Raw genomic sequence first — 19,773 nt, 5'->3', positions numbered from 1 at the left:
AAATAATCAAAATATTTAATAACCTCAAAATATACCAGCACATTCACATACTCAGAACTCAAAAGGCACAAATGTTCTCTCCTTCTTCATCCCTCTCTTCTCGGATCTCTCAGTTTCCTCAACCCAATACTATGCAGGTACCTCTTTCCACTCCCCTCTTTATTCCCTGATATCAAAATCAAATCTTTCCCCCACTTACACTTTTAAAATGTGTTTTTTCATATACCATTTTACATTTTGCTGATTGGTTCTTGCTTTTTAGCCCCCACTCTGGCATGTATTGTTAAAAAGATTTAATTTTGATCTGAGATTTCAGATTCTTGCAGTAAATTAGATTTCTTGAATACCCTTTTGAGGAATTTGTATTAAAGTTAAAAAAGATGATTCCTTTTTATTGATTTGGTAGGGATTTGTTTGATTTAATAATTCTTGTGAAAGAGGTGTAGAGAATAATTGTGAATTAGCAGAACCCCATTTAGTATTCTGTTGAAATAGGTTAGAGTTATGTTTAAGATAATAAAAAGAGGGAAGAAAAGCTCGAAAGGTGATGCTGTGGAGCCTCCAATACCGACCTCATTGCCTAATGTGACTGCTGATCACGCTTCACGGATAGCAACATCCGCTGTGACATCACAGCCTGTTACCTTGGCAAATGCCACAGCAGATCCTAGTGTGGTTGAAGTCTTGCCCTTATTGAAGGAGGTTGCACTTTCCGAACGCCATGTTTTGTTCATCCGGAAGCTCCAAATTTGCTGTGTGCAATTTGACTTCTCGGATACGGTGAAGTGTGCTAGACAAAAGGAGATCAAGAGGCAAACACTCACTGAGCTTATTGATTTAGTTCAATCGGGCTCGTGTAAAATGAACGAAATAATGCAGGAAGAGTTAGTTAGGATGATATCTGCCAATCTTTTCCGATGTCTGCCTCCTGCTTCGCACGAGAATACTGGGTTAGAAGGTGTTGAGGATGAGGATGAAATGTATCTTGATCCGTCATGGCCTCATTTGCAACTAGTGTATGAGTTACTGTTAAGGTACGTGATGTCGTCCGAAATGGATACCAAGGTTGCCAAGCGATATCTTGATCACTCGTTTGTGCTGAAACTGCTCGACTTGTTTGATTCAGAGGATCCTAGAGAGCGGGAGTATTTGAAGACTATTCTTCACCGCATATATGGGAAATTCATGGTTCATCGCCCATTTATAAGGAACGCAATAAACAATGTATTCTACAGGTTTATATTTGAGACGGAGAGGCATAATGGTATCGGTGAGTTGCTAGAGATTCTGGGAAGTGTAATAAATGGGTTTGCCCTGCCAATGAAAGAAGAGCATAAGTTGTTTCTTGTTCGGGCGCTTATTCCTCTCCACAAGCCTAAATGTGTTTCTGCATATCACCATCAGCTGTCCTACTGCATTGCTCAATTTGTTGAGAAAGATTACAGATTGGCAGATATCGTCATCAGAGGGCTGCTAAAATACTGGCCAATTACTAATTGTGGAAAGGAGGTTCTCTTTCTTAATGAATTAGAAGAAGTACTGGAAGGTACACAGCCAGCTGAATTTCAGCATTGTTTGGTTCCTCTTTTCAAGCAACTTGGACGAAGCATCAATAGTCCCCATTTTCAGGTCTGTGAATAATAGTATTCCTATGCTCACCACATTTCTATCTCTTATGCATATTTGTCGAGTACGGGCTGAACTAATCATTGTGGATCTTCTTCGGTCTTGTATCTTCATGATTTCTTTTGTGGGACTGAGGCGTAGTTGTTTGAAGGAACTATGTTTTTAAGTATAAAATTCATGACTTGATTACTTAAGAAATATTATATTTTGTAACTATCAGAAAATTGACTATTTTATGAAAAGAAAAGAAGAAGAAGTTGAGAAGCCCTATCTGGAAATCTTAATAGAGGAAATTGCAGTTCAATGATTTTGTGTCATTTTCTCTATGTAAAAACATGAGTCCAAAAAAAAAAATCATTTACTTACCGAGTGATCCTAGTGATGATATCTATGCGTTTGATGATACATTTAAATCAATGCGATATAACTATATAATAGCTGATGCACCCGTATAATAGGTTGCAATGCGGAAATAATATGCTCCTAAAGCTGATAAAAGCATTAGAGCGAAGTGATACTTGAGATAGTTTCCACCTTTGACGTAAAATTATCACATTTGACTATCCGAGATGCCAGCTAATCATTTGGAACTTGATTTCATATTAGTCAAATATGTTGACGAATGGCACAATACTGAAACAAGCTGTAGTTGTTTTTGTCTAATCGTGAGAAAATGATTATGACATTTAAGAATTATTAAATCTTTTTCTTAATTGTAAGACATTAAGGGGAAACTGAATCCGCATCTCATTCTTATGTTCTTCATGTACAAACAGCCGCAGTAGTCAGTAGTTTAGAAGTCCTTTGCTTTGAAGATGCATAATTTACTATTTCTCCCAGAATCAAGCAATTAATTGGAGCAATGAATCTTATATCCAATTAACCTAGTGCCCCTAGGCCCCCAACTTTCTGCTGGGAAAAATTATGAATATGGAATATGGAGGTGAGTGTACTTGTACATGTGAATTTAGTTTATTGCCAACTTGTTTGTGAAAACATTGAGTGTGCTTATTGATGCTTGTTCGTTGCATACAGCTTTCCTTTACTCCATTTGCTGGTCGGCTGGTGATTCCTAAGATATTAATTGTACTTTCTGGACTTACAATTTAGAAATCTAATGCAAGATAATTGCAAAGGAAAAAACTCAAAAGTTTTTTGCATGACAATCTGCAAGCATGGAGCTTAACTTGAAATAAACCGAAGTTTGCACAATGTAATAGGGTACTAGTTTTTGCAACTAAGGTGAACTATTTTTCCAGTTTGATGGCGGGGAAAAGCTTGTTTTCTCTAAATCAAAATATTTTTTGCCTCTTCTTAAACACTGTGCCTCAGACTGGTCGTCGGCTTTCAAAGCAGAAGGTTAAATGTTAAGTTTGAATGCTGATAATATTTTGATGCACGAGTTAATATGCATTAATTCATGAAATGACATTTAGGAGATATCTTGACTAGTTGACAATCAATTAAGGCTCAAAGGGACTAAGTATTTTGACAGCCCAAATGGGCTGGAATTGAGATTGAAGGCTTCAGCTTGTCTTCTCTTCTAGCTTCTGAAATGCAGTTTCTTTAACCTAAGTCAAAAAATCCCCTCAAGTTTTACCTATCCGTTGTTATGTAAATAAAAGTTACATCAATCGCCTAGCGTGAAACTAGTAACCAGATGATTGCAGTTCTTTTTGAGAAGTTGACGATTTGACTGATTTTGTTTCTCTTTGAAGTAACACATAAAGAAGTATTTCCTTGAATTATAACCTTCCAATCACCGTATTGGACTAATCACGTTCACAGTTGCTATCACCATAACATAATAATAGAAGGGGTTTGCCATTATTTAAAAAAAGTTACATCAATCGCCTAGCGTGAAACTAGTAACCAGATGATTGGAGTTCTTTTTGAGAAGTTGACGATTTGACTGATTTTGTTTCTCTTTGAAGTAACACATAAAGAAGTATTTCCTTGAATTATAACCTTCCAATCACCGTATTGGACTAATCACGTTCACAGTTGCTATCACCATAACAAAATAATAGAAGGGGTTTGCCATATGAGGCAGCATAACTTTTACTGGATATCATTTTTGAATAAACTATGACTTATTGCTCTTTTTAGGGTGTTATGATCCAAGGACACTTACTTTTGTGGCACGTTTCCGCAAAGGTTAAACATATTATTTCCATTCAAAATGTTATGCTTGATACTGAGACACTAAAGCATTGTGGATAGTCGAGGTGTTTCAATTTGGAACGAGGAATGACTTTATTCTGCAGCGTAGATATACTTATAGCATCTTTTGATGGGATAAGACGATAAGTATAAGGATTATATGTTTTACCTTTAGCCCCCTTTGTGCTCACGTATTGGGTTGACCATGCCTAGTTTAAGCTAGTGAAGCGCTTCTATCTTCCTTTTAATTGTAAAGTTGACAACCATAAGACTATAACAGATTTATGTTAGTGAAACTCCAATTTTCTTTAGCAATTTATTATATCCATACACTGATGTCTGAGTGCCTTTACTTTCGAGCACTTAATGCAATGCAAGAATCCGAATTTTAAGCACTCAGCAGACAATATTCTAAAATGAACCAGTTTACTTGTCAAAAGTTTGTCCCTTATTCAAACTTTTTAAGAATACTCTGTTTTAGTCCATTGTATGTACGTACTATGATTGAGTTGTTTCAACTTAAAAGGTATTATTGTATTATAAGATATGTTCCAAAGTGGCCAGGCTTGATGAATGGGACTGCGTCAAAGACTGTTTCTGGCACATTTATTGTTTCACGTTATGCTACCTGAGAGCTATATGTTGGAGCTTCTAATATAAAATTTACAAGCTAAGCTATTTTGTTTTGATGTATTTCTAGAATTATGCAGTGTTCTGTTCTTGATGAACTTGAAATTCTAGCATTTAGAGTATACTACTGTTGCTTATCTCACTGATTTTGAGTTCACACTATATCCTATTGATACTTCATCCACACATGAGTATTGTTACCATTTTTTGCGCTTGAGTTTATGCATAGTCGAACTACATACAATGTATGTAATGGGTGACTTCTGTTATTCCGGAATACACAGAGTTCCTATTTATTTGAATTTTATGCCATGAGAACTAAGGTGAAATGTAACCAAAATGGTAGGCTTAGACAGGGTACTTACTACTGAAGGCCATAGGAAAATGTACTATTTTTTGAAAATAGTTGCTGAATTTGAAGAGCTGATATCATTACTTATTTAGTATGGCGTCTCATCTTGTTATGGCATTTTGGTCTGTAATAGTTTGTTTTTCTGAATGTTTCTTGTGTTGGTGCTTCAGAAGGTTGCATGAAAAATGAAATCATGATCCAAAGATTTTATGCATGGCAGGTTGCTGAGCGAGCTCTTTTCTTATGGAACAATGAGCATATAGTAGACTTGATCGCACAGAATCGACGTGCAATTTTGCCAATCATCTTTGAGCCATTAGAAAGGAATATGTTTGGTCACTGGAATCAGGCAGTTCACGGTCTGACCTCCAATGTCCGGAGAATGTTCTTGGAGATGGATTCCGAACTTTTTGAAGAGTGTGAAAAGCAACACAATGAAAGAGCAGCCGGTGCCAGCGGAGTTGTGGAGCAGCGCGAGCTGACTTGGAAGAAATTGGAAGAAGCTGCGGAACTGATCAGGTAGAACATGTTGGAACAGCTTATCAATTCCAGCTGAGCTCTGTGCGAGTAGTACTCCTCTCTCTCATTAACCAGAATGCTTAGAACGTCAAACAATGCACGGTGATGGTTTTTGACTTTGCAAACTGAAGCTGATTTGCTCCGAGTTGTTTTTCCATGCTTCCAACTGCTTTTCTATAATTTGAGCGAGGCAGGCTGAAGGTATGGACATTGTGTTATCGTTCCTTGGCAGATATAATGTGGAAGTTTTGTTTATTTTAGCTATTCAAAGACGATTATTCTTTAGCATTTTAGGACTAACCAATAATCAAACTTCTGGTTTTTATGATCACCTCCACCCCACCCCACCCCTCCTCCCACTACCTTATTCTAGGACATGGAAATGGGAAAAGAAATTTATTATTCCGTGGTTTCTTTATTGCCCTTGAATTTTGTTGGAAGTACGTTTTGATAGTGAGAATCTGCTAATTGACTGTTGTTTTTTTCTTCTGGTTCTATAAGCAACTTACTTGTAGCAGTTCTCTTGAAAGTTTTTCAAAGCAAACAAATCTTCAAGGTGTCTACTGGCCCTCCAACGCCCCCTCCCCCTCTATATTCCAGCGGGGGTATCCCGGAAACAATAAAAATAAAAAGAGAGAACTGGCCTGGACACCACCGTCTTAAAAGGAAAAAAACAATAGAAGGAGAAAAGTGAATGGTATGTCTTATTGTTGGGGAGATAGCGTCTATATAAACAAGTTGCATCTCACTCTTCGTTTGCGCCTTTTTTTTGGGGGTGAGGGGGGGGGGGACTGGAAGTTGGAGATGGAGAGGTTAAAGAGTAGGACTTTGAACATGACAGCTAGGTGATTAGATAGAGTATTTTCCAACTATAGAAGGAAATGGGTTGTTCAGAAGTTAGCTTGCTTAAACTACCACACACAAACTTTTTGGGGATCTTCTTGATTATGTTTGGCTTCATTTCAGTTGAGAGAATCTCCTAAATATGTTGCTTGAATTCTCTGAAAATATTGCTGGGTGCGTGTCGGATCCTCCGTAGTGCATTTTTGGAGGATCCGACATGTGTGCGACAACATTTCTTAGAGTCCGGGCAACATTGTATTTACCCCCAAGAGTTGGCCTTGGGTTTGATTTGATCTTCAAGAAACTAACATTGCAATAATCATACTTATGTTGCAAGATTCATATATAAGATAATGTTTTAAGATAAACGTTAGAGACCATAATTGCTGGTGAAGCTATAGTTAGTAACCTCAGAACCTATAATCCCTCTTGATTTACTATCAATTAGTTATGTTATGTACAAGAAGTGGGAACCCCTCTTACTGATATTATAAAGTAGAAAATTTTCTTTAGATACATTCTTTATAGAATAGTATTACAATCTTTCACATCCTAAGTTTACTATAGTAATAGTATTAATGGCAATGTCAATAGGCCACCATTGTTGGTGGTAACATACAAAATTAGAAGAGACAACAGGATAGTTGTGGTTGAAGGTGGTGATGATGATCCTGCCGCTGCAACGCTCCCAAATACCTTTTCTAAGAAGTCGCCATCACCGTCGTTAGACCTAGCTCCGCCACCCTGGTTGGTTCCGACGGTGGTTCTGGTTCTCCCACCATATGACATGGCCACACTGGTATCCCTGTTGTATAATAGAAGAGTCCATTACCATGCTATACTTGCATTTAGTAAATGAGTAGAGGCAGATGGTTTGTTATGCTAACAGAAGACACGAACAAAATTTCGATTTTTCCTTTGGGTGGGGGGCTAGTTTATCAATATGTTATTCCAACTATTGGTCTGACAGATTTATCAAATAGATGATGAGAAAGTGCATATGGGGAAATGGTACAATCATAATAAAGAGTGGTCAGAACTAACTAGAAATTTGTTATAAGAAACAAACAGTTTTTTATTTCTTCTCGTTGAAGCCTTTTAACTGGAGATAGGCCTGTGAATAGCTAAGGGGTCGTTTGGTTTGGAAACAAATTATCCTATTAATTATCTCGGGATTAGTTATCCCACTCTTTCATGGGGATAAAAAAAATACTACAATCCCGGAATAACTAATCCCATGAATAGTTATACCATGATCTTTTTCCAATCAAACATGGGATAAATGCATCTCAAATTTATTTTCGGAATTAATTATCCCTTATCCCTTGTATCAAACAAGCCTTAAAAGAATAGCTTAAAAGAATAGGTAATGAGAAGTAGGGATAAAGCAAGGAGTACTATTAAAAGTGACTTCTTAAATGACTGAGAGTTGCACCAGAAAGGCCTAAAAAAGACTAGTCTTATCCTAGCAAAATTTAAAAAATGTTAGCTGACTTTTTCTCATATGCTTAAGTTTTGGCAGGCAAGATTGCTCGATACTCACCGAAATACTCAAGTGTGGTGTAAGCTTGTCTAGATACTACTTTTATAAAAAAAAAAAAAGGTAATTTAAAAAAAGTAGCCTAAAAGGCCTTCAGGTTATTGATCTAGTGGTAAAAGTATATCGTGAGATGTGTGGGTTAGGCATATATCGCTTCAAACACCGCTGCACATAAAAACATGTTATTTAAGTAAAAAAAAAACGCAGACGAATTGACTTATTATCAGCCAAGTTTCAAACCGTGTGCCACTCACCTCTAAGGATTTATTGATTTTTATTTTTATTTTTTGAAAAAAGGCCTAAAAGAGAACTCCAACTAGGCTACTTTGGGGTTGTGGTCAGCTTCTAGATTCTGAAAGGCGAAAGCCAGCACTATCACATGGACCTATGCAGCATAACTTGGTAATCTATTCTCTGTTCCTATCATTTTCCTATATTCTTTGTTTCGTTCATTTCCAAATTTATCCTTGTTTTTGTCCATAGGCAACGGAAAGGAAAGATGTAATGGATGCATTTACCTCCACTATTTTTTCCTCGAATCATATACTCTCTCCACTGTATAAATCAACATGTTAACTTTGTCTCAGTTTCACCCTAGATAGGTCAACTCTATAAATTAAACTCCCTCCGTCCCAAAATACTTGTCAATTCTCAGTGGTCAAGGGGTTCAAAACCTTTATGAGGTTTCTGATTCAATGGACTCTCCAAAATGATATCGCACCCGTGTCGGATTCTCTAAAAATAATGTATTTTTGGAGGATTCGACACATACCGACAACATTTTCGGAGAGTCCGAGAAACATAGATTGGTATTACAAGGTTTTATTGATGACTTTAGACAAGTTTAAGAACATATAGCTATATGCAAAATAACTTTAAAAGTGTACATTTCATAAACAACACATTATTTCATATTCATTTTACCTGGGAACACCAAGGACACCAGCATTCATGGTGAGTTGATCAATGAGAAAAGCAGATTTAGGCTCCATACTTGATGCCAATGCATATTGGTTACTAAGTCCATCGCCTGAAGGAACAAAGTATGCTCCATTTACCATTTCATCCCCTTCCGTCCTCCAGTTCCACTGAGTCCAATCTTTCTCGTTTGTGTCAACTCGCTTCGTCACCTACTTACATTCATAAGATTCAAAGAGTACGAGTTCAAATTTCAGTGACACTGATCGCTCTCGTTAATGGAAAATATCCACATTGCTAGTACTATGGAAAAATAAATTACCTCCTTGGCATTAGGGTCCTCAGGTGCAGTAAAACGGTTGCCCTGACTGTTAATGGTGGGACTAGCGCTACCACCAATTGCATACATTTGCCATTCTGTAAAATCGTTGTTGACTACATGTATATACCCTCTTCTACACCTTGGCATTCTCTGTACCAGCCCTTGTCCAAAATGATTAAAAGCTATTGTCACCTGATGATTACATATCAAGATTCAAAATTTTCATCTTTTATAAAAAATGAAAAAACAATGTGACACACAAACAATTCTTTTTGTTCACATAACTATTAGTGTATAGAGGAAGGGAAAATGCTTACCCTATTCAATACTACAACAACAATAACATGCCCAGTATTATCCCACACTGTGGGGTCCGGGGAGGATAGTATGTACGCAGACCTTACCCCTACCTTGTGAGAATAGAGAGGTTGTTTCCAATAGACCCTCGGACTTAACCCATTCAGTGTTTATATCAAATCAAATAATCTTACTTTAAACGTCAGAACATCTTATAGACGAATTTAATTGTCACTACCATGACCTAGCGACCACGTGGGCATCTCTAAGTTGACCTTTCATGTTATTTGAAAATATAAACCTCAAAGTTCATCTTTAGACAAAAAGAAGAAAGGGAGAATTACAAATATTATTAATTTTCCATATTGGTACCAAAAGATTCATATAAATAACAGTGATCAAGAGGCTACTGAGATTTAAATTTTTTCCCGGCACATACTTTAAAATAACATGAAAGGTCTACCTAGACAACAATAAATAATTGTGATATTTTGACTCTGAACTATCTTCTAGACGAACTAAATTCAAACTGTGACATCTTAACAAACTCAAAATTTCTTTAAAACCCAATTTACAAAACAATTAAAAAGGTAATTAAGAATCTAACCTGCATGCCGAAATCAGGCAAGTAACGATCATCGTGTCCCAAAAGCATAACTTTATCATGGTGAGTGAAATAGCTATTAGATATAGTAATAGCAGTAGATCCCATAATAGCATCAATTAAGCCATCAGTACAATGAGACAAAGCACAATGATCAATCCAAATATTCCTCGAGCTATATATGGAAATTCCATCACCATCTGACATGCCTCTCCATCCAACTTCAGTTTGACTTTGCCTTATATTACTATTTCCAGATGGAACACAATTGTATATATGTATATTATGTATGATCACATTTGATACATATTGTAACGTTATACATCCACCCCCTGTAACATGCACGTTAGCTCCGCGGCCGTCGATGGTTTTGTAATTATTTATCATGAGTTCATGTTTTAGTGTTATGATCATGTCTCCGGCAAAGGTGATCCACAGAGGTTCGTCTTGGATCACCGCATGCCGGAGAGTTCCTGGGGTTGGGTTCACGGTGTCTAAGTCGGAGGGATCGGAGACTAGGTAATACCGACCGCCTTTTCCTCCGACTGCACCGTGACCGAACCCAATGGCACAATCGGCGAGATGCTGGCGGTTGTTGGCCCAGTTTGGGTCGCACTTCCAGCAATCGTCTATTGGATTGCCTGTAAAACATTGGAAATTTGTTACTGTGGTATCGAGTATTTGTCTTCTTGCAACGGATTCATTCACCCTCCTATCACCAAAAAAAAAGGAAAAATATAAGATATACTGTGTATTAATTCTGCAACAACAAAAATTATTAGCAAAAAGACCAATTCAAGCACGGGCATACGCAAAATTTTGGTAAGCGATGTCAAAATTTAAAACAAATGAATAAATCATTATAATGAAAAACGGTGTTGTTTTTTTATATTTATATCCAATATCTTCATTTTGTATGCTATTTATATATAAATATTTATTAAAAATTTCGATGAAGCAATGTCACGTGACACCGCTTAGTGCAAGGTGTATCTGCCTGTGAATTCAAGAAAGCTGTGTATGCAATATGAACAAAACCAAGATTAAAATTTTGAATAATATGCGGAAAAAAAAAGAGACATTCAGAAGAGAAAAGGCAGTTATGAGCAAAATACAGGTGAGGAATTAAAAAAAAAAAAACCATTTTACCTCTTTACTTCTTGAACAACAGCTTCAGGAAAGGGGTGTTGATAAGGAAGAGTACGATTAAAGGTAGCTATAATAACAGGAGATAAGGAGATTAAGAAGAAGAAGAAAAAGAGAATGCAAGTATTAGAAAGCATTCTTTGAAAGGAGGAAAAATGGTGATGATGAGTTGTATTCTTGTTATTGTACTTATGTTCTGATTCTTGTTTTTGAATGCTCAGCTAAGAAAGTAGCAAATTTGGGCAAAATTATAATGTCTTTTATATAGTAGATATAATAAAGTCGAAAAGTGATTAATTATAAAAAGAATATTTGGCTTTATACTAGGGTCTTGGATTTCATAGGGGTATATTTGATGAAGGAAGTAATTTTAGAAATGGTGGCTGTGATATTGAAACCAGCCAAAATCCAATTCCCATAGAAGGGAAATTGAAGAGGAAAATAGAGGATAGAGTAGCTTTTTTTGTTCTTTGTATTCTCCTTTGCAAATTGCAGCCTCCTTCAGTTTCTTACATTCCTGTCTTGCATCTTAATTATTCTAGGAGTTATTAATTAAGAAAGAAAAGTTTGGATTTTTATCCAAGAAAACGGCTTATACAAAATGTACAAACAACTCCTTCCCCTCCTAGTGGGTATTTAAAAATGTATTTGTCGTCTGAAATTCATTGATCCGACTAATTTAGATTTGCATTACGTAAGATCAGGTCGCATAGAGCCGGTAAAAGGAGAAACGTTTCATACTAGAAATTTTCTTATTCTAGAGACTTGAACTCAAGACCTTGATTAAGGGTGGAGAGTTCCCGTCCATTCCATCATATTCAGTGCCGGATGCAACTCTTCATCAGTGCTCCATATTCTAGACGAAATAGATCTTTATGTCAAAAACAACTAAATTTTCTACAAATATTAAACATAGACCCTTTATTCAGTGCCAGATGCAACTCTCAACAACGGGTTCATCAGATCTCAATATTTCCGACGAAATAGATGTTTATGTTAAAAAATCACTAAATTTTGGTATTTGACCACACTCTACGTGTGGAGTTGGCGGTTAAGGTTGGTTCCGGCTGGAATTGGCGGTTAAGGTTGAAAAAGTCAAAAGTGTTATGGCTACTTTTGGGATTGAGATTCTTTGCTGAAATGGAGATAGATTATGGTAGTTAACATCTCTGGATCAGGACAAGAACCTTTTTCCTGCTACTTTTCAAGTAAAGTCTAAAACGGTGTGAAAGTTAAGATTTCATAAATTCTATGTAATACAGTATCAACTGTTTACCCTTTTCTCAAGGTCATAATAACAATAAATTCAATTTTCAAAACATATAAAAAGAATTTTTACACGTTTCACGTCTCCTAAAATATAACTACAAGCAGTAGTGGAAACAGATTTTTCACCAAAGTAATTCAAAAACTGTGAATAAGCGAAAGGATTTAACATCTAATATATATCATCGAAAAAAGTTAATCTTATATACAAAGTATAATTTTCGATCGAAAGAATCCTTTTCCGTCCATCTAGCTCCACCCCTGGCTACAAATAATTTCTCCTAATAGGTGCGTAGAGAAAATGGTTCAACATAACCCCTACAATTTGAATGGAAAAAAATAACTCCGCAAATTATAAAACTAAAATAATTAGAATGGCCACAAAACCGATTGATCTAGTTGTGAAATGAGTTGCTTGAAAAATAAGACGGACAACTTATTATAGTAAGTTAAATTACGTTTATTCACCATAAGTAAAATCTTAATGCATTAGGTGAAAGGATCTCGATATTTTTTAGATACCCAACTTTTTATCTTTTGGTGGAAACTGGACGAAAAGGAGGGAAAGACTAGAAATTAGATTCCCAATTGGAAGCTTAATAATGACATCTAGTACATCCATCATTAAAAGCTTACCAGAGCCAAAATATGCTTCAACATCAGAATAATATATGTATCAGATGGGATACAGTCTTTATTAATTTTATGATATAAGCAAATCACAAAGCAGTAGAGGAAATGAAAAGGATGAGCTCACCTCGAGTGAGCTCTAATGGCGAACAAGAGATGCCATAGACGAGGGACTTCTGGAAGCTTCTTTTCTATTTCACTAGAGAATGAGCTTGGCTCAAAATGTAAAATGATACAGGAGAAAAATGAATACAGTACAGTATTTATACTACATACACCTACAGTTGTACATAACTACCAACTCACTTGTACAACTAATAAATATACACAAGTGTGTCAATAACCCCCCCCCCCCCCAAGTTGGAAGAGAGAAACTCACAACCAACTTGCTGAGTAAATTGTAGTGTTTCACCCTTGTGAGGGCTTAGTGAAGATATCAGCCAGCTGTTCATTCGTGGAAATGTGGTGCAGTGTAATGAGCTCCTCGTGTACTTGATCTCTCACAAAATGGCAATCCACCTCTATATGTTTTGTGCATTCATGGAACAAAGGATTGTGGCTATATGCAGTGCTGCTTGACTGTCACAGGAAATGTCAAGGGGGCTGTCAATTCTGCTAGTAACCTCAGTAACCATACTAATTCTCCCACAACCTGTCTGGCAGCTCTATATTCTGCTTCTGTTGAGGACAATGAGATAGTGTGTTGCTTCTTTGATTTCCAACTGATAGGTCCATCACCTAGCAATTCAACATAACCACTAACTGACTTTCTTGAGTTAGGGCAAGCTGCCCAATCTGAATCACAAAAGGCTCGAACTCTGTAATCTTTATTGTTGGATAAAAAGATCCCTAGATTCGGATCACCTTTGAGATATCTCAGCACATGATATGCAACCTTCAAGTGAGGCTCCCTAGGACTTTGCATATACTGAATCAAACGCTGCACACTATAGGATATATCAGGTCTTGTGTTAGTCAGGTAATTCAATTTCCCACCAGTTTTCTGAAGTGTAAAGGATCAGGCAACAAAGACTCTCCTCTGCACTTAGTTTGACTGTGGGATCTAGTGGAGAGGTCAAGGCAGAATACTTCATACAATCAAATTTTGATAGTAAATCCATTGTGAATTTCCTTTGTGATACCCATACTCCATCACTTTTATACAGAATTTCTAGTCCCAGAAAATAATGTAGTCTTCCTAAGTCCTTTATTCTGAAGGTCTTATGTAAGTAGACCTTTAATGCTTCTATTTCTTGCAAATCAGTCCCTATTATCAGGACATCATCTACATAGACAGCCACAAACACTACTGAATCTCCATGCTTTTTTTAAAACAAGGAATAGTTAATAAAGAATGTGTGTATCCCCTGGAACAAAGTGTTTTAGTCAACTTCTCATACCATTGTCTGCTTGCTTGCTTTAATCCATATAAGGACTTGTTCAATTTGCATACTAAGTCTGACCTCTCTACAACAAGACCTGGAGGTAATTCCATGTATACCTCTTCATGAAGATCTCCATGAAGAAATGCATTATTCACATCCAATTGAAAAATGTCCCAGCCTTTCTTTATTGCTATCCCAACTAGAGCCCTAACAGTTGTCATTTTAACTATTGGTGAAAAATTTTCTATGTAGTCTACCCCGACCTCTTGAGTGTATCCCTTCACTGCTAGCCTTGCTTTCAATCTCTATGCTCCCATCTGCCTTGTGCTTCACCTTGTATACCCATTTACATCCTATTGCCCTTTTTCCACTTGGAAGAGGTACAAGACTCCAAGTATGATTGGCATAAAGGGCTTCAAACTCTTGATTCATAGCTGCCTGCCAAACAGGATTAGCAGCTACCTCCTCATATGAACTGGGTTCAGTCTCATGGGAGATAGTTTTGATCAGTTGCTGACTATCAAAATTCAAGACATTGAGTGAGCCATATTGGGCGTTGGGTATGGATACATTGAAGGAAAGAGAGGTGGTTCTTTGGTTATTACTAGAGGGAGAGTCAGGATGATTTGTTTGTAATTTGGGTAGTAAATAGTTGTAATCTTTCAAGTAAGTGGGGACTTTGAGGGTTCTGGATGGCCTTCCTAAATCTTCACTAGATTCATGTATTATTGAGTTAGGAGTATTGTTAGGCAGAGTTTCACGAGTTTCATTGTTATCAGATAAGGAAAATTGTTCTTCTGAACTTGAAGTCACATGAGGGTTAGGTTCTCTTGCCCCTGGTGATGAAGGATCAGTTGACATTGTTGTTAGAGATGTACTAGAAAAAGTAGGAATAGATGTTGACCTATGAGAAGGGAATAGTTCTTGTGCTAATTCTGCATTTACTTGTGGAAATGAAGGAAAGACTCTATCAGAACTAGAGTGAAAAGAAAAAGGAAATACCACCTTCATGAAATACAACATCCCTTGAAACATAAATTTTCTTTGTGACTAGATTGAGTACCTTGTAGCCCTTTGTCCCAAAAGGATATCCCACAAAGACATGAGATAAGGAATAGATTCAAATTTATCTTTGTGAGGTTTTAGGTTTGTAGGAAAGCAGATGCATCCAAAGGTTTTGAGGTGAGAGTATTTGGGTTTTCTTTTGTATAGTAGCTCCAGTGGACATTTATTTTTGAGAGTGGTAGAAGGGAGTATGTTAATCAAGTATGCTGAGGTGAGGATACATTCTCCCCAGTATTGCATGGGGACTTTGGACTGATACAACAGTGCCCTGGCTGTCTCCAAAAGTTACTTGTATTTTCTTTCGACTATGCCATTTTGTTGAGGTGTATAGGGACATGTTTTGTGGTGTATAATTCCCTCAGACTGCAAGAAAGAAGCAATCTCAGAATTTATGAACTCAAGGCCATTATCTGTTCTAATGATCTTAATGGAACAGTTGAATTGGTTTTTCACCATGGTAGAGAAAGCCTTGATTACTTGTAGGGCATTGCTCTTGCAGTTAAGAAGGTATGTCCAAGTGCACCTGCTGTAGTCATCTACTAGGGTGATAAAGTACTTATTCCTATCATGTGTTGGCACATAATAGGTCCCCTACAAGTCTACATATAAGATTTCAAAGATCTTGGTTTTTACTGTAGTTCTTTCTGGGAATGGCAGTCTATTTGTCTAGCCATTGGGCATATTGGACAGATAAAGGACTGTTTGGTGAAAATTGAAAGGGTATTGACTCAATACCTCTCATTTTGGCAAAGGGTATACATCCCAATCTATTGTGCCACAAGAGATTAATCATATATTTATTATTCATAGATGCATTGCAAGTAGGACTAATATTTCCTTCATATTGCACATGAGAATTGGTGACAATCTTATTACATTCAGAAGAGGAAGTGTGTGATCTAGATGTAGTAGGGAAAGAAGAATTATGTAAACTAGATGCAATGTGTGAAACAGAGTGTGGACTAACACTACTGCTACTGGTTATACTAGATGGAGTAGATTGAGTGATTACATTACCATTATTTGATGCACTAGATGAATTATCAAAGACTAGGGAATTAGACTTGCAGAAATCTGAAGTGTTGGACTTACAAGAATCTGATTTGTAGAGATACAGACCATACTTACTTTCACCAATTACCAGAGACCTCTTCAGTGAAGGGGCCTGCAGAAGAATGCAAACAAATTTGGTGAAAGCAATCAAATTGAACTGTCAAGCAATGTACTGAGATTAGGTTGAATTTGAAACTGGAACAAAGAGAACTCTTTTCAGAGTGAACTTAGGGCTCATTACTATATCTCCCATCAATGTCACCTTCACCTTATAACCATTAGGTAAAGTAACCAGGAAAGGGTAAACTAAGGTTTTCACATTGATTAATATGGATCTATTATAGGTCATATGGTTTAATGCCCCAGAGTCAAGTATCCAAGAATCAGTAACAGACCTAGAACATTCATATGAGTTAGAACCCGAATCAAAATGAGTTGAATAAGCTGAGATACCTGCAAAATTCACAGCTCATGCTTTCATTTCATTTCCTGCATTTCCAGCATGAAAGTTCTACAGGATGCTCACTAGCTGATTATATTGTTCCTTAGTAAGATTCTGCATAGTTTTGTCTTATTCATGTGCATGTCCATTGTTTCCATGTCCACTTTCAATGACATTCTCTCCTTGAGTTCCATGTACATTGGCAACAATTCTCTTTCCCTTGTTAAACCTTGAATCTTGAGGATAACCATGCAACTTGTAGCATCTTTCCTTAGTGTGACCTGACTTCTTACTATAGTCACAAAAAGGTCGTGGCCTATTCCCAAAGTGTCCTCCCCTGTAGTTGTTGTTTCCAATTCTGTTTCCCTATTGATTGTAGTTCATATATCCAGTGTTGTCTGCAACGTTTGTCTGTTGACCAAAGTTTGTCCTAAAGTGATTTCCTCCTGATCTCTTAGCACTCAAGGCAGTAGATTCAATCACCAATTGATTGTTTGTCTTGACCTCTCTTTATTTCTCCTCTTGGATGAGAATTGAAAAAGCTTGTGCGAGTGAGGGTAATGGATTCATCATTAAAATACTTCTCTTGACTATAGTGTAGACTTCGTTTAGTCTTATTAAAAATTGAATCAGCCTTCTATCTTGCTCAGCTTTCTGCATGTTCGCCTTAGCACCACATGTGCAATTGCATTTGCATTGAGTGTGTGTATTCAATGTGTTTAGTTCTTCCCAAAATTTCTTCATTTTAGTATAGTACATAGTGATGTCTAGGGTTCCTTGACTCAAATCATTTATCTCCCTCTGCAATTGATACAATTTTCCCCATTTGTTTGTTGATCATATCTGTTTTCAAGTTCTTTCCAAAATTCTTGAGCATCATTAACATACTGTAGACTATCCGCCAAGTCCTTTGAGATAGAATTTAGGATCCACGATGTGACCATGTCATCGCAATGTTCCCATTGATCATAGCTAGGATCCTGTGGATCTAGCTTTCTGCACTTCCCGTTTATGAATCCTACTTTATTCTTCACTGAGAGAGCTCTTAGAACTCCTCTTCTCCACGATCTATATCCTGATCCGTCGAAAAGTCCCGGTACAAGCATAGAACCAACGCTTTCAGATGGATGCATGTAGAGCGGATTTGTCGAATCCAAGGCCGGATTTGTCGAATCCATTGTGTTTTCATCAAGAGCCATAATTATCAAGGATCGATTTGAAAGGAAAAGTTGGAATTTTTTTTATATTCGTACATAAACACTCCGTAGGGATACGCTTCCAACAGGAAGGAAAATTGACCAACTGAGTTTAAGATCGAGAGTCTCGCTCTGATACCATGACAAAGCAGTAGAGGAAATGAAGAGGATGAGCTCACCTCGAGTGAGCTCTAATGGCGATCGAGAGATGCCATAGACAAGGGACTTCTGGCAGCTTATTTTCTATTTCACTAAAGAATGAGCTTGGCTCAAAATGTAAAATGATACAGGAGAAAAATGAATACAGTACAGTATTTATACTATGTACACCTACTACATACACCTACAACTGTACATAACTACCAACTCACTTGTACAACTAATAAATATACACACATGTGTCAATAATAAGCAAATCATATAATTGCAAATTTAACAGTATGGAGACACATTAGCCGATAATTCAATGAGAATTCATTTTTTCACTCTTTTAGATATATACCGCTTACAAAAAATTTTGGTATTCCACTGCGAAGTTGAACTCGAACTCCACATCTTCTCGATTATGGTGGACAACAGTTTCAAGTATTTCAACTTAATTTTGTCTTTGTATTGTTAAGAATTTTAAGTAGGAGTAGAAAGGTTAAAGTATAATTCAAACAACTTATGTTTGTAAGTGACCTATTTTTTGTTGTTTCATCAATATGTTAATTTATAGCCCTGCCTCTTTTAATCTTTTTAAGAGGAACTTCTCGACAACTACTACGAGTAGAAGCTAATGCATAAAACAACTGGGCAAGAACAGAAAAGAAAACGCACTATTTGCTATTTTTTTTATAAAAAAAAATCTAATAGTACATTTTAAAAAAAACAACTATTTGCTAATACTAAATTACTAATATACAATGCTGTCAAACTCCACAATCAACATCAGTGACCGAGTGGATTACCTTTTTAGCTTCTTATTCTTATGCTCGACGGTGGCTTGACTTTTTGGCTCTTTTTCTTCTTCTTTTCTTTTCTTTTAATGTTTTGCTGACATGATATACAATTTTCTTCATTTTTCGTGCATGTTTTTTTCCCCGCAAAAAGTTAACTTTTATTTAATGATACTGTAAAGTTTATTTTAACATACATATCATTTACAAGGTTATTACATATAACTGCTGATCATAATAAATTAAATAAGTAACCTGGAAATAATGTAAGTAAGCTTCTTCACCATATTTAAATACGTTCTCATATTATAAGAAATTTATTATTTTGTCACCGAATATAAATTATAAATCATCATAGAAGTAATATATGTATTAAAGTATTATTATTATTATTTTATTATCAATAATTACAAAGCTATATATTCTATCTTCACATGTTACTTGTGCTTTTTTGGGAGCCCCTTTTATCGCTTGGTTTTAAAAACAACTTTTTAGTAGTTTTTGAAGTCAAAAGAAGAAAGCCAGGTAGGATATATGGGATCCTTGTCAGCAAATATAGAAATTTTCTGTTTCAAGACAAACATGTAGGGCTGTTAATTTACTACCTCGCTAAATTGCATAAGAAAACTCTTTTATATCAATTTTTTCATTTAAAACGGAAAATGAAAATCACAAAGTTGAAGTGCTAACATATTGGATTTATATATATTCCGAGATGAACCCATACACACTACAACAAAAATCTTTCATCTTGAGATAAATATTCACAATGTTTGTGCATGTAATTTAACATGTTATAATTGCAGGCTATTTATCATTTTTCTAGATTATCATATTG

At 36.3% G+C, this 19,773-nt stretch overlaps 4 protein-coding genes across 4 annotated transcripts; 1 reads left to right on the top strand and 3 right to left on the bottom strand.

Annotated features, from left to right (window-relative positions):
- The first annotated feature begins 45 nt into the window (after positions 1-45).
- LOC104219333 (serine/threonine protein phosphatase 2A 57 kDa regulatory subunit B' beta isoform-like) lies at positions 46-5,776 on the top strand. The gene is made up of 2 exons (XM_009769997.2): positions 46-1,629; positions 4,992-5,776. Exons 1-2 carry the CDS (start codon positions 505-507, stop codon positions 5,292-5,294), a joined length of 1,428 nt encoding a protein of 475 aa, XP_009768299.1. The 5' UTR covers positions 46-504; the 3' UTR covers positions 5,295-5,776.
- An 824-nt stretch (positions 5,777-6,600) lies between these two features.
- On the bottom strand, positions 6,601-11,194 carry LOC104219334 (probable pectate lyase 5). The gene is made up of 5 exons (XM_009770000.2): positions 10,964-11,194; positions 9,818-10,526; positions 8,914-9,105; positions 8,598-8,803; positions 6,601-6,938 (listed from the first exon to the last, which is right to left on the bottom strand). The coding sequence occupies exons 1-5, from the start codon at positions 11,095-11,097 to the stop codon at positions 6,695-6,697; spliced, it is 1,485 nt and encodes a 494-aa protein (XP_009768302.1). The 5' UTR covers positions 11,098-11,194; the 3' UTR covers positions 6,601-6,694.
- Positions 11,195-13,415: 2,221 nt separating this feature from the next.
- On the bottom strand, positions 13,416-14,462 carry LOC138868456 (secreted RxLR effector protein 161-like). Its single transcript, XM_070146010.1, has 3 exons — positions 14,358-14,462; positions 14,092-14,178; positions 13,416-13,859 (listed from the first exon to the last, which is right to left on the bottom strand). The coding sequence occupies exons 1-3, from the start codon at positions 14,460-14,462 to the stop codon at positions 13,416-13,418; spliced, it is 636 nt and encodes a 211-aa protein (XP_070002111.1).
- Position 14,463: 1 nt separating this feature from the next.
- On the bottom strand, positions 14,464-18,000 carry LOC138868455 (uncharacterized). The gene is made up of 4 exons (XM_070146009.1): positions 17,616-18,000; positions 16,556-16,812; positions 16,042-16,471; positions 14,464-15,176 (listed from the first exon to the last, which is right to left on the bottom strand). Exons 1-4 carry the CDS (start codon positions 17,998-18,000, stop codon positions 14,464-14,466), a joined length of 1,785 nt encoding a protein of 594 aa, XP_070002110.1.
- Positions 18,001-19,773: the final 1,773 nt, after the last annotated feature.

Source organism: Nicotiana sylvestris, chromosome 5 (assembly GCF_000393655.2).
Source record: "Nicotiana sylvestris chromosome 5, ASM39365v2, whole genome shotgun sequence".
Lineage (NCBI taxonomy): Eukaryota > Viridiplantae > Streptophyta > Magnoliopsida > Solanales > Solanaceae > Nicotiana > Nicotiana sylvestris.
The sequence above is the reverse complement of the archived record's forward strand: the minus strand, read 5'-3'. Positions and strand labels throughout refer to the sequence as shown.

Coding starts and splice junctions, on each gene's coding strand:
- LOC104219333 (XM_009769997.2), top strand. CDS start 505: ATGTTTAAGATAATAAAAAGAGGGAAGAAAAGCTCGAAAGGTGATGCT. Junction 1,630..4,991: donor TCAATAGTCCCCATTTTCAG/GTCTGTGAATAA, acceptor TATGCATGGCAG/GTTGCTGAGCGAGCTCTTTT.
- LOC104219334 (XM_009770000.2), bottom strand. CDS start 11,097: ATGCTTTCTAATACTTGCATTCTCTTTTTCTTCTTCTTCTTAATCTCC. Junction 8,804..8,913: donor AGGACCCTAATGCCAAGGAG/GTAATTTATTTT, acceptor GAATGTAAGTAG/GTGACGAAGCGAGTTGACAC. Junction 6,939..8,597: donor GGTGTCCTTGGTGTTCCCAG/GTAAAATGAATA, acceptor ATTATACAACAG/GGATACCAGTGTGGCCATGT.
- LOC138868456 (XM_070146010.1), bottom strand. CDS start 14,462: ATGACAACTGTTAGGGCTCTAGTTGGGATAGCAATAAAGAAAGGCTGG. Junction 14,179..14,357: donor ATGGAGATCTTCATGAAGAG/GTATACATGGAA, acceptor TTTTAAAAAAAG/CATGGAGATTCAGTAGTGTT. Junction 13,860..14,091: donor AAGAAATAGAAGCATTAAAG/GTCTACTTACAT, acceptor TTTACACTTCAG/AAAACTGGTGGGAAATTGAA.
- LOC138868455 (XM_070146009.1), bottom strand. CDS start 18,000: ATGGCTCTTGATGAAAACACAATGGATTCGACAAATCCGGCCTTGGAT. Junction 16,813..17,615: donor ACAAACAAATGGGGAAAATT/GTATCAATTGCA, acceptor TGAATTTTGCAG/GTATCTCAGCTTATTCAACT. Junction 15,177..16,041: donor ACCCTTTGCCAAAATGAGAG/GTATTGAGTCAA, acceptor AAGTAAATGCAG/AATTAGCACAAGAACTATTC.